At 45.4% G+C, this 12,621-nt stretch overlaps 1 protein-coding gene across 4 annotated transcripts in view; it reads left to right on the top strand.

Moving 5' to 3' along the window:
• The window catches only part of SYT16 (synaptotagmin 16), a 189,629-nt gene that overhangs the window by 81,632 nt on the left and 95,376 nt on the right, over positions 1 to 12,621 (top strand). For all 4 annotated transcript variants that reach the window (XM_077464371.1, XM_077464372.1, XM_077464369.1 and 1 more), the window contains exon 2: positions 6,083 to 6,259. In XM_077464371.1, coding sequence (XP_077320497.1) covers positions 6,083 to 6,259 — 177 coding nt within the window. The remainder of the gene's footprint in view (positions 1 to 6,082; positions 6,260 to 12,621) is intronic.

Below are 12,621 nucleotides of genomic sequence, written 5' to 3'. Positions count from 1 at the left end.
CAGGATCCTTTCCCTACAGTGACAGAAGAAAGAATGTAAAATGGCCACCGGATCGGGTGTATTTATAGGTTAGGGGGAATGTCCAAGTGTCCATGAGCTGTCATGTCTCAATTGGTTGTCCTGTAACACATGATAAACGTGTCACGAAAGGTTAAAGTTCTTGTATACATTAAACACGTAAGTCCGCCGGGGCGAACGACGGAAAAAGGCGTTCGAACCCGCGGACGGCGAAAGTCGGAAATTCGCCGCGAAACGACCGCCGGGCGAAACGTTCGTCCATCACTACCTGCCTACACTTATTGTATTTTATTGTTATTGTTTGCGAAGTGCTGTTAAATGTCTGTTGATCCTGCCAGTTTCTTCCCCTCTCTGGGCATTCTGGGAAGAGGTGACAGCACTAACCACAGTCTTCTAATGCAGTTTTAGTATTGCCAGCCCTCAAATGTTTCACCTAGTGCTGAGACTGACATATTTTTATATAATAAGCCTGAATAAAGCATGAACATTTTTAAACGAATGTGTTCATATATATATTTTAATTTGATGGACTATATAAATAAGTCTGGATTTTTGTTGTTTAATAAAAGATGGGGAATTTGATTTCCAAATATATAAGTAAATAAATAATTACAATGGGAATTGTGCTCTAAATTTACTTCTCCTCTGGAGGGCATGTAATTAAATTTGGGGAGGCATTACATCCTATTGCAGTGATGGCAAACCTTGGCCCTCCTGATGTTTTGGAACTACATTTCCCATGATTCTCATGCACTCTGCAGTGTAGGTGAGAATCATGGGAAATGTAGTTCCAAAACATCTGGGGTGCCAAAGTTCGCCATCACTATCCTATTGCCTCTGTATGACAATGACTCTGCTTTAAACCCTTTGCTATATTGTGACATTTCAGATGGGTGGCCGGGAGGGTGGTAAAACCCGAAAGAGCCCATGTCCCTTTCCTTTCCCATTCTCAGAGAGGAAAGTTTTAATACATCAGTAGTAGCCAAACGGCCCTTGGGAAACGGTCCAATTGAAAGTCAGATTTCTCAGTTCTCTCTGCACCCCTTATGTGAACACGGGACACTTGGTAGGACACCGAGAACATGTCACTTTGCTAGAATGGCCTAGAAAACCAAAGACCAAGGGAAGATAATTACCTAACCATTGAATAGATAAATATTCTAGGTTCAGATTCGATTCATGGAAATGATTTTGAAATATTTGGTTTGCTTGGATGATAACGCTCAACGGTTTCCATGTTATGATAAAGTAACACGTGAGGGTTTTTTTTTGCATCTCTAAAATAACCAGCAGTGGCTGTAGGTGTTGATCTTCAAGGCAAACACATATTCTCATGTGTCTTCATTTCCATGTCATTAGGGTGTACCAGACACTGATGCAATCTGTCGCCTGTTTTTACTGTCATTCTCAATATTAAAATACAGAATCTCCTTGTTTGAACTGAGTTTAATGCCATGCATAGATGACAAGAATAATAATTTAGTATGATAATATACAATGGCATACAAGGCAATTTCACAAAGAAAAATCTGAGTAAATTAATCAAAATTGACAAAATAGAAAATATCTGCAATAGGTCCAAACTGGAAAAAAATACTTTGAGCTTAAAGTGGCTTTGAAGACTCAAGGTTTTTTTACCTTCATGCATTTCATGCATGGAGATGAAAAAACAAACTTCTGAAGCCCCCCCCCCCCAATACTTTACCCCATCTTGATCCAGAGATGTACGTGAGAGCAACAGCTCTCCTGGGTCTCTTCATCCTCATTGGCTGAGCCATTGGCAATCACAGCCAGTGAGACAAGGAGCAGAGAGCAGGGGCGGGGCCAGAATTGACACACACAGAGCAGTGACCCACAGAGCCCCCATAGCAAACCAACATATAAGTGACGTTGTTTCAGTAAAAACAAGACCATGGTTAATTTATATTATGACATAATTTTTTAATTTATTTTAAGGTGCCCCACTGAGATCTTTTCCTCCCGGCATGCCCAGTGCCCGCTCCAATAGGGGCTATATATGTGCCATATACAGTGCTGAGGTTTATTCCACACAGCAAGTTAAATAATGTTGTTGTAATTTAATGTATATTTATGGGAAAATGATTTAGAATTTTATATGTTGTCCATTTTTTCTTCGAAGATTACTGTACTATACTCGTGCGTCCTGATGAAGCATAACTTCGGTAAAACATGTTGACACATGAGGATCTCTCTTTATCTGCTGTATCAAGCAAGAGCAATATTAATGTTCTATGTACAATTTACCAATCCAGCATCACATTAATGGTTTCATAAGTTTTTTGGTCTTTCAATCATGTATAATAGACTTATATAATAATAACTTATATAATAACTTAATAAATTTGACTTTTTATCTTAAAACCTCCTTGCCTGGCCTGTGCAATCTGATTCATGGTTCTTTGGTTTCTATACATAAAGGATGATGGCCTCGACCAGGGGTCTCAAACTGGCGGCCCTCCAGCTGTTGTGGAACTACAAGTCCCATCATGCCTCTGCCTGTGGGAGTTGTGTTTGTAACTGTCAGCCTTGCAGTGCCTCATGGGACTTGTAGTTCTGCAACAGCTGGAGGGCTGCCAGTCTGAGACCCCTGGCCTAGACCCTAGAGTGTCACGTCAATATTATTTTATTAGATCATATTATAATATACTGTATGCGGTATGCATGAGCCTGGTGGCGTTGCACAATATGAGACCAGTAACTTTGGCAATGTTTGAAAGTGCGAGACTAAAAAGGTAGCTGTTCTACTCTGTTTAATTTTCTTTGAAAAACTTGCAGACCAGTTTGTGTATTCGAGTATTAACTCATGGAAAGACCTTATCTGTAGGGTGGATGCCACTGTGTGAAAAGTTTATGTATTTATAGGGCTTAACCCCTTTATGAATGTTGACCTGGATAGTAGGAGTAGCTAATTGATCATATCAGGTTGTGTTTAACAATGCAAGGGTGTTCTATTTATATATACACTATATTGGTAAACGTATTGGGGCGCCTGCCTTTACACGCACATGAACTTTAATGGCCCCCCTGGTTCAATATTGGCCCACCCTTTTCAGCTATAACAACTTTAACTCTTCAAAGTTTTGGCTACAGTTATACACTATATTGTCAAAAGTATTGGGACACCTGCTTTTACACGCACATGAACTATAATGGCATCCCAGTTTTAGTCCATAGGGTTCAATATTGAGTTGGCACATCCTTTGCAGCTATAACAGCTTCAACTCTTCTGGGAAAGCTGTCCACAAGGTATAGGAGTGTGTCTATGGGAGTGTTTGACCATTCTTTTAGAAGCGTTTTTGTGAGGTCAGGCAGTGATGTGGACAAGAAGGCCTGGCTCACAGTCTCCTCTCTAATTCATCCCATAAGTGTTCTATCAGGTTGATGTCAAGACTCTGTGCAGGTCAGTCAGGTTCCTCCACCCCAAACTTGCTCATCCATGTCTTTATGGATCTCACTTTGTGCACTCGTGGTGCACCCATCACATTGGAACAGGAAGGGGACATCCCCAAACTGTTTCCACAAAGTTGGGAGCATGAAATTGTCCAAAATGTCTTGGTATGCTGACGCCTTAGGAGATCCCTTTACTGGAACTAATGCGCCAAGCCCGTACCCTGGAAAATAACCCCACATCATAATCTCCCCTCCAGCAAATGATTTGAACCAGTGCACAAAGCAAGGTCCATAAAGACATAGATCATCAAATCCTGACCTGAACCCGATAGAACAACTTTTGGATGAATTAGAACAGAGACTGCAAGCCAGGCCTTCTTGTCCAACATTAGTGGCTGACCTCACAAATGCACTTCTGGAAGACTGGTCACCCATCAGACAGATAGGAATTCTGGGGAATTTTCCCAAAGTGGCACAGCAGTAGAAAATTTGAGACTGGGTATGCATATCCAGTCTAGACTCCAGCAAAGTGCTGACCTTAGGCCAATAAGTCTCGGGAGCTGCCTTAGCCCTTGTACACATGGTCCGAGATTCCGTAGGAATGTTTCCTATCAGACCGTTTTGTCCGATATTCCGACTGTGTGTGGTCTGCATCGGACTGTTTCCGTCGGGAATATCCGACGGACCAATTTTTCCAACTCGCCGGTAAAATTTTCAGACAAAATGCTTCTATCGGACATACTCCGATCATGTGTAGCCTACTCCGACGGACAAAGTGCCACACATGCTCAGATCAAATTCCTAGACCAAAGCTATTGGCTACTAGCCTGAACGTAGTCCCGTCGTAACGAAATAACGTCATCACATTATGTACAATCAGATTTTCCGACAACTTAGGCCGCGTACACACGGGCGGATTGTATGGCCTACTTAGTCCGTCATACAATCCGACGGACAGTCCGTCCTACTTTCGAATGAACGGACTTGACCACACACGGATAGCCAAACAGTCCGACGAAAGCTTGCGCGATGACGTGTACAGCACGTACGACGGGACTAGAAATAGGAAGTCCAATACACAGCAATGCACCCTTCCGCCATGTAAATCCTTTCTGAGCATGCGCCATTCTTAGTCCGTCGAACTAGCCTACTGACGAGCGGATTGTCCGCTGAAACCAAAGTATGACGGACAGAATTACGGAAAATCCGAAATACTTAGTACGCCAGACTGCACGTTGAAAAAGTCCGCTGAAGCCCACACACGAGCGGACTGTCCGCTGAAATGTGTTTCGACGGACTAAGTAGGCCATACAGTCCGCCCGTGTGTACGCGGCCTTAGTCCGACCGTGTGTATGCAACATCACTTCCAGACCTCTTCCGGAATTAATCCGTCCGAATTACTCTGACGGATTTGGTTGTCAGAATCTCCGACAATCAGTGCCCGTCAGTGCAGCCCCATCAGTGAAGTAGAAAACTCACTTATTTACAAAGTTTTGAAACTGAAACAAAAAAATATATATATTTTTTCAAAATTTTCGGTCTTTTTTTATTTGTTTAGCAAAAAATAAAAACCGTAGAGGTGATCATTCATTTGGGTACAGTGTTGTATGACCGCACAATTGTCATTCAAAGTGCGACAGCGCTGAAAGCTCAAAATTGGTCTGGGCAGGAAGGTGTTTAAAGTGGGGTGCCCCTAAAAAAAAAAAAAATAATTAAAAGTCAGCAGCTATAAATACTGCAGCTGCTGACTTTTAATAATCGGACACTTGCCTGTCCCGGGGTCCAGCGATGAGGGGGAACGAAGCCCCCCCTCGTTCCCCGCTCCACTCGTGGCGTCATCATTCGTACTGTGGGCACCCGGCTGTGGCTTCACAGCCGGGCACCCACTGCGCATGCGCGAGCGGCGCAGGGCACCTTGATACGCTGCACAGCCATCTTCGACACGTGACAGGTCCCAGATGACTGTGCGGCGCGAGGGGAAGTGATCTCACCAGCCCGGGCAAGGAAGAAGGCAGACTACGAGGGACTCCCTAGCAACAGGTATTTAGAGGTGAGTAAAAAAAAAAAAATTCCAATTATTTTTTATTTTTTGTTTAAAGAATTTTAAACACTTTTTTTATTTTTGGGTGGCAACACTACTTTAAGTGCCTGGTATTGAGGTGGTTAAGATAAGCAAATACAAGTCGCGTGTGTTCTTCCTTGAATACAAGGCAAATACAAGAGTCGCGTGTGTTCTTCCTTGAATCTTGGTGAACTTTATGTATTTGTTCCAAATCCAGTATGAAACTTTGCGTTTGTGAAGGAGCTTTCTGTAATAAATTCCCATCACAGCTGCTTTCTCTCCATTTGCCGGGGGACTGATCTTGTATCTGCCCCATGTATTGGTTTGGCCACTAGTAGTCTCTACCAGTAGCTCATGTGTCATTACGGAAGGACACTTTAGAAAGAGGAACAAGGGAATTGTTACCCCAACCAAGGACATTCATGGTAGGGTCACCAATTCAATTTAATTAAAAATTGAATGAATACTGCAGATTTAAACATAACACGATTTATAAGAGATTTTAGTGATTGGGTTCAGATCTGCTTTATATAATTAGCTGGTGGCTTCCTACTGCTACCTCAAAGCAATGTTTCTCTGTTTTTTTTTTAGTAACCCCGGAGGCCATTGGATTCCTGTCTGCGGTGGGCGTCTTCGTTGTACTCCTGGCAATTCTCTTCCTCTTCATAAATAAAAAGCTGTGTTTCGAAAATAGCGATCTCCCATGTTTAGACCAACGTGGGAGAAGAAAGCGCCCAAAAGAGAGATCTGGGGTTCTGCAAGGTCTTGGTAAGTATTGGTGTCTTTGGTGTCTACCATAATCTCTATCAATCTGTAGAAGACATCGAATGTATTGAAAGCAGAGAGCAAATGTTTGTTTTGGCTCGTCAACTGAGGATGCTAAAAAATGATCTTATCAGATAATTGTTATTGAAAAATCCTTTAGTATACTACATCTCACTGCATGCTTTCTGATAAATGTTATTTTCTTCTCAGCTATATGTAATTAATCTGATTTTGTCTAATTGTTCTTGTGTGTCCTGGTACTGCAATATTCTATTGTTCGCTGTTATAGTGACTATTTTATGTGTTTTTTTTATTTTATTTTTTTCCTGGAACATACCTTGAAAATTCTTTCTCAGTTATGATGAACTCTGTACTGAGTTAGGTATATGACATGTACTTTCCACAAGCCTATGCAAATGTACGTTTGCAATGCTCTTGCTGGTGTAACTCCTAGAACAATGACAGTTGGTAGCACAGCGTGCACTACTGTAATGCTAATAAATAAGTACAATATAAAATGTCATTCGATGTTTTGCTACTGCAAAAAAAAAAAAGTATTAAAAAGAAAGAAAGAAAATCTGATTAGAAAATAATGAAAGGAGAAATAAAGTTAAGCAGAAAACATGATTTACCCCAAACGATGCATTTAGGCAAAAAAAAAAAAAAATTCCATTGTAAATTACTTTTTATAATTCAATTCTTATTAAATGTTTTACATTTAAAATAAACCATACAATACTGTACAAAAAGATATGTAAAAACAAAGAAAAAAAATTAAAGAGTAGACTGTGTATATATACAATTTTATCTCTGCTCTTCTACCTTAAATCACTTTTCTCAATTATATTGTTTATCTAATAAACCCTTCTATACAATATTTAGAACCCACCATTCCTACCTCATCCAAACAATAAAAAAAAACAAAAAACCCAAACAAAACCCAACCAACCTAAAACTCCCCAAGAAAAAAAAAAGTGTGGGGGGGGCTAAAGGGAAGGGGAGGAAGCGGAGGCAAAAGAGGGGCACAATCCAAAAAAACAATATTTAATGCTACCTTACCAGAAATGTGCATGTAACCTATCAACAGTGACGGGGAAGAAAAACAAAACACAAAAACAAAAAAAAACATTTTAAGACCCTTGTAAAAGAGAACATAATCCCTTCCTAACTTATGTGCAATTGTGTATCTGTTATTATATAATATTATATAGAACTTAAAGTGAACCTCCATCCAAAAGGGAAAGTACTACTTTATGTCCTCCTCCCCTCCTCTCCCAAGTTTGGCATGTTGTTTTTCTTTGGGGGGGTGATCCGAGCGCACGTACTCCTTCCCTTCTTCCTCCCTGCAGTCTTCTAGGACATGTCACAGGTCCTAGAAGACTGCAGGACCATTCACATAGCATAGAACAGCAATGGGCAGCCAGCTGAGAAGCCAAGAGCTGCATAGCTGGCTGCCCACAGTTAGAATGCCAGCACTGGGAACCCAAAGGCTAGTGAAAAACTATCCCCGGTAAGGACAGCACTGGATCCCTGGACAGGTAAGTCCATTGATTAAAAATCAGCAGCTTCAGTATTTGTAGCTGCTGACTTTTTTTTTTTCCCAGACTGAACCTCCTCTTTATTGAAGCATGATGCCATGGGTACTTTCTCTTCTCTGGCAATGGTGGTGGGCATTCCTTTCTATTTGACAGATCATTTAGGGCTGGGCCAGGATGTAGGCAGAAGAGGAGGCTGCCTTCATCAGGAGTAGGCACAAATAGTGCAGGAGGTAGCTCACAGCTTATAAAGACTTTGGTCTTTTTGCCTTTTATGTGCTAAAAGATCTTGTTCCAGCATTGTTCTCTTATCTTGGCATGTGAGGTCTATTCTGAGCCATGGGTAGTGGGTAGTGATGGACGAACTTCCGACGGGACGTTTCGCGAACGCGAAATGCGAACGGACCCAAACGTTCGCGAAACCGAACGTTCGCCGCGGGCCCCATTGACTTCAATGGGAGGCGAACTTTGCAAACCTTCATGTCGAATTTGCGGCCACGTGGTAATTATTAGGGGGTAAAACGTAGTCCCACCATCTGGACAATGACATAATACATGTATGAGGTGAATTTGGGATCGATAACTACAAGCATTTTTATTTTATTTGGGAAATTGTTCTAACAATTCAGGACTATGGAGCTAATGAAGGCAATGGAGGAGAGGGAAGGTCAGGGACCAGGGTAGGCAAAGAAGAGGGTGCAGGAGATGATCACCAGCAGCGTGACATACCGGAATGACACATGCACCGTGATAGAGGCATCTGACAGCAGCACCGTAATACAGAGCACTGACAGCAGCACCGTGACATACAGCGCTGACAGCAGCACCGTGACATACAGCGCTGACAGCAGCACCGTGACATACAGCGCTGACAGCAGCACCGTGACATACAGCGCTGACAGCAGCACCGTGACATACAGCGCTGACAGCAGCACCGTGACATACAGCGCTGACAGCAGCACCGTGACATACAGCGCTGACAGCAGCACCGTGACATACAGCGCTGACAGCAGCACCGTGACATACAGCGCTGACAGCAGCACCGTGACATACAGCGCTGACAGCAGCACCGTGACATACAGCGCTGACAGCAGCACCGTGACATACAGCGCTGACAGCAGCACCGTGACATACAGCACTGACAGCAGCACCGTAAGCAGCCCCAGGAGGAAGTCAGCACAGCACAGGGATGGTGTGATCCCCTCATAATAAGAACCCCCAGGAGGAAGTCAGCACAGCACAGGGATAGTGTGATCCCTTCATAATAAGAACCCCCAGGAGGAAGTCAGCACAGCACAGGGATATCATAAGCAGCCCCAGTAGAAATATGACACCGCTCAACCTCTTCAAAGAGGAGGGTAGGGGCATATAGTACGGTGTGCTTTTTTGGGTCAAGGAAGTGAGCCAAATGAATTAAGAAGGTCTGTGTGCTTGATTAAAAAAATAGTTTATAGACATATACATGGTCTACTGGTCACATGTGTTGAATTCCTCCGAGATCCATGCCTCATTCATTTTTAGAAATGTGAGGTAGTTAACACTGTGGTGAGCTAGGCGAGTACGCTTATCGGTCACAATCCCCCCTGCTGCGCTGAACGTCCTTTCGGACAGGACACTGGATGAGGGGCAAGCCAACAGTTCGATTGCAAATTGGGCAAGCTCTGGCCAGAGGTCAAGCCTGCCCACCCAGTAGTCTAGGGGTTCATCACTCCTCAGAGCGTCCACATCGGCCGTTAACCCAATGTAGTCGGACACCTGACGGTCTAGGCGTTCCCTGATGCTGGATCCGGATGACACCTGTCGATGGGTCGGCTGAAAGAATGACCTCATATCCGAAGTCACCAACACATCTTCAAACCGGCCTCTTCTTGCAGGCGCTGTTGGATTGGTACCCGCAAATCCTTCTCTGGGAGTGGGAATTGCTCCTCTGCCAGCGCACGCAAAAGCAGAATGCAGCATTTCTCGAAGCAAGGCCTGGAAGTGCTGCATTCTGACAGCCCTCTGCGACGGCGGTAACATTTCCGCCATTTTGTGTTTGTACCGGGGGTCTAAGTACGTTGCCACCCAGTACTGGTCCTTGACCCTCATGCTTTTTATACGGGGGTCCCTATTAAAACACTGGAGCATGAAGGCCCCCATTTGCACTAAAGTGGAAGCGGTGTGGTGGCCTGGCTCCTGCTCATCATCCAGGATAATGTCATCCTCTTCATTCTCCTCTCCCCATCCTCGCACAACAGGGATCCCAGAAAGGTTTAAAGCATGCTCTTCTTGCTCCTGCTCATCCGCCCCGGCACCATCCTCCTCTGACTCCTCATCAGACTCCTGTTGTTGACTTGTCTCAGATAGAGTAGCCCCCCCTGGGAATTCATCCAGCATTGCGACTTCCTCATCTTCCCGCTCCTGCTCCTCCACAGCCTGATCAATGACACGACGCAATGCACGCTCCAGAAAGAAGGCATAAGGTACCATGTCACTGATGGCGCCATGGCTGCGACTGACCAGTTTGGTGATCTCCTCAAATGGCCGCAGAAGTCTGCATGTGTCGCGCATGAGCAGCCACTGGCGCGGTGAAAAAAAACCCAGCTCCCCAGAACCGTTTCTTTCGCAGAGTTCATACAGGTAGACGTTAACTGCACGTTTCTGCTGGAGCAGCCTATCAAGCATATAGAAGGTTGAGTTCCATCGCGTCGGGCAATCGCAAATAAGACGTCTGACCGGCAGATGGTGTCGCCGCTGAATGTCAGCAAGGCGAGCCATGGCCGTGTAAGATCTTCTGAAATGGGCCGAGATTTTCCTTGCCTGCCGCAAGATGTCCTGGACCCCAGGGTATTTGACAAGGAATCGCTGCACGACCAAGTTTAAGACGTGTGCCATGCACGGCACGTGCGTGATTTTGCCCTGTTTCAATGCGCTAAGCAGATTGGCACCGTTGTCACACACCACTTTACCAACTGTCAAATTGAGCGGTGTTAGCCACTCATCTGCCTGTGAACGCAAAGCTGAAAGGAGTGCCGGGCCAGTGTGGCTCTTTGCTTCCAGGCACAACAGACGCAGCACGGCATGGCAACGTCTCACCTGGCATGTGGAATAGGTTCTGGGGAGCTTGGGCGGTGCAGTGGAAGAGACGCTAGCAGCGGAAAAGGAGGAGGCAGCTGAGGAGGAGAGGGAGGAGGATGGAGTAGGAGGAGGAGAAGAAGAGTCAGGCCTGCATGCAATCCGTGGCGGTAAAACCAAATCTACACGGGTGCCACGGGTTACATGCTTGACGGCCGTCAGAAGGTTCACCCAGTGGGCAGTAAAACTGATATACCTTCCCTGCCCGTGTTTGCTAGACCACGTGTCTGTGGTCAGATGTATCTTGGCACCGACACTGTGTGCCAGAGATACATTCACTTGCCGCTGAACATGGCCATATAGCTCTGGGATGCCCTTCTCTGAGAAATACTTCCTTCCTGGGACCTTCCATTGTGGTGTTCCAATGGCCACAAATTTGCGAAAGGCCTCCGAGTCCACCAGTTTATATGGCAGTAGTTGGCGGGCTATGAGTTCTGACAAGCCAGCCGCCAACCGTTGGGCAAGAGGGTTATCCGGCGTCATCATTTTTTTACGCTCAAACATTAGGCCCACGGAAGCCTGCCTTTTTGCAGAAAAATGTGAGCTTGGCGTGATGGAAGGTGGAGTGGAGGACAATTGTGAGGAGAGAGGAGAAGGAGAAGTAGAAGACGAGGCTGGACGGTGAGAGCCTGCAGTGTGGCTTTGTGTGTTCCGTTGCTCCCACTGGGCTCGGTGATGGCTGCTCATGTGCCTTCTTAAGGCGGTCGTCCCTAGGTGAGTATTGGGCTTACCGCGACTAACGCGTTGACTGCAAAGATTGCAGATGGCAACGCTATTGTCAGCAGCGGACACGTTAAAAAAAGCCCACACTGCGGAGCCATGTGCCGGTGTCCTGGGAGCGCCAGATGTGACCGTACATGGTCGATGACTCGCTCCTGATACATTTGCAGTCTGCTTTGTCCCTGCTGTGCAATGTAAGTCATTGCTGCTTCTCCTCCCTATCTGCTGGTCCATATCTCCCTCTGAACTCCCCTCCTCTTCCTCTCTTGTGGGCACCCACGTGACATCACTAGACACGTCATCATCAACGTCACCTTCCCCACCGCTATAAGTAGAGATCTCGGAGTAGGCAGCAACACCGGGGACCAACCTCCTCCTTGGGCTGATCTGGGTACTGGCGTCAGACTGCTGAGTAGCGCTTGTTGCTACCTCCTCTTCCTGATCCAATACCAAGAGTGGCTGCGCATCAGAAATGTCCTCTTGATATGGATCGGAAAATAATTCCAGTGACTCAAGCGGAAGGTATGTGGTGGTGGTGGTGGTGTTGTTGGTGGTAGTGTCTTTGGGGGTGCACATAGCAGAGAGTGAAGAAGAGGGTGCAGATCGAGAGGATGAGGAGGGTGCAGAAGAGTAAGGCTGAGCGAGCCACTCAACCAAGTCTGGTGCATCCTTTAAAGTAATTGAACGCACCTTCTGCAACTTCCCACTTTGGCTCAAGCCTGTTGCTCCTGCCCTACCCCTACCACCCCTGCGGAAGGGCCTGCCTCTTCCGCTGCCTGTCATTTTTTAAATGACCCTGTGACAAAACTCTTAGTCCCTATACCGATGAAGGACTGCTGCAGTATAGGGCAGCGGTCAGCAGTGGTGCACGTCAACCCTATCTATTGTGGACCGATAGCGGTCCTTACAGAACAGCAGACTGTACCGCACTCAAGCCTATGTACCGTAGCACCCTATACCAAGTTACCAGTCCTTATAAGAACTTTTGTGGACCAA

Source organism: Lithobates pipiens, unplaced genomic scaffold (genome assembly GCF_037356315.1).
Source record: "Lithobates pipiens isolate NorthernLeopardFrog02 unplaced genomic scaffold, aLitPip1_a1.2 Scaffold_30, whole genome shotgun sequence".
Classification (NCBI taxonomy): domain Eukaryota; kingdom Metazoa; phylum Chordata; class Amphibia; order Anura; family Ranidae; genus Lithobates; species Lithobates pipiens.
The sequence above is the reverse complement of the archived record's forward strand: the minus strand, read 5'-3'. Positions and strand labels throughout refer to the sequence as shown.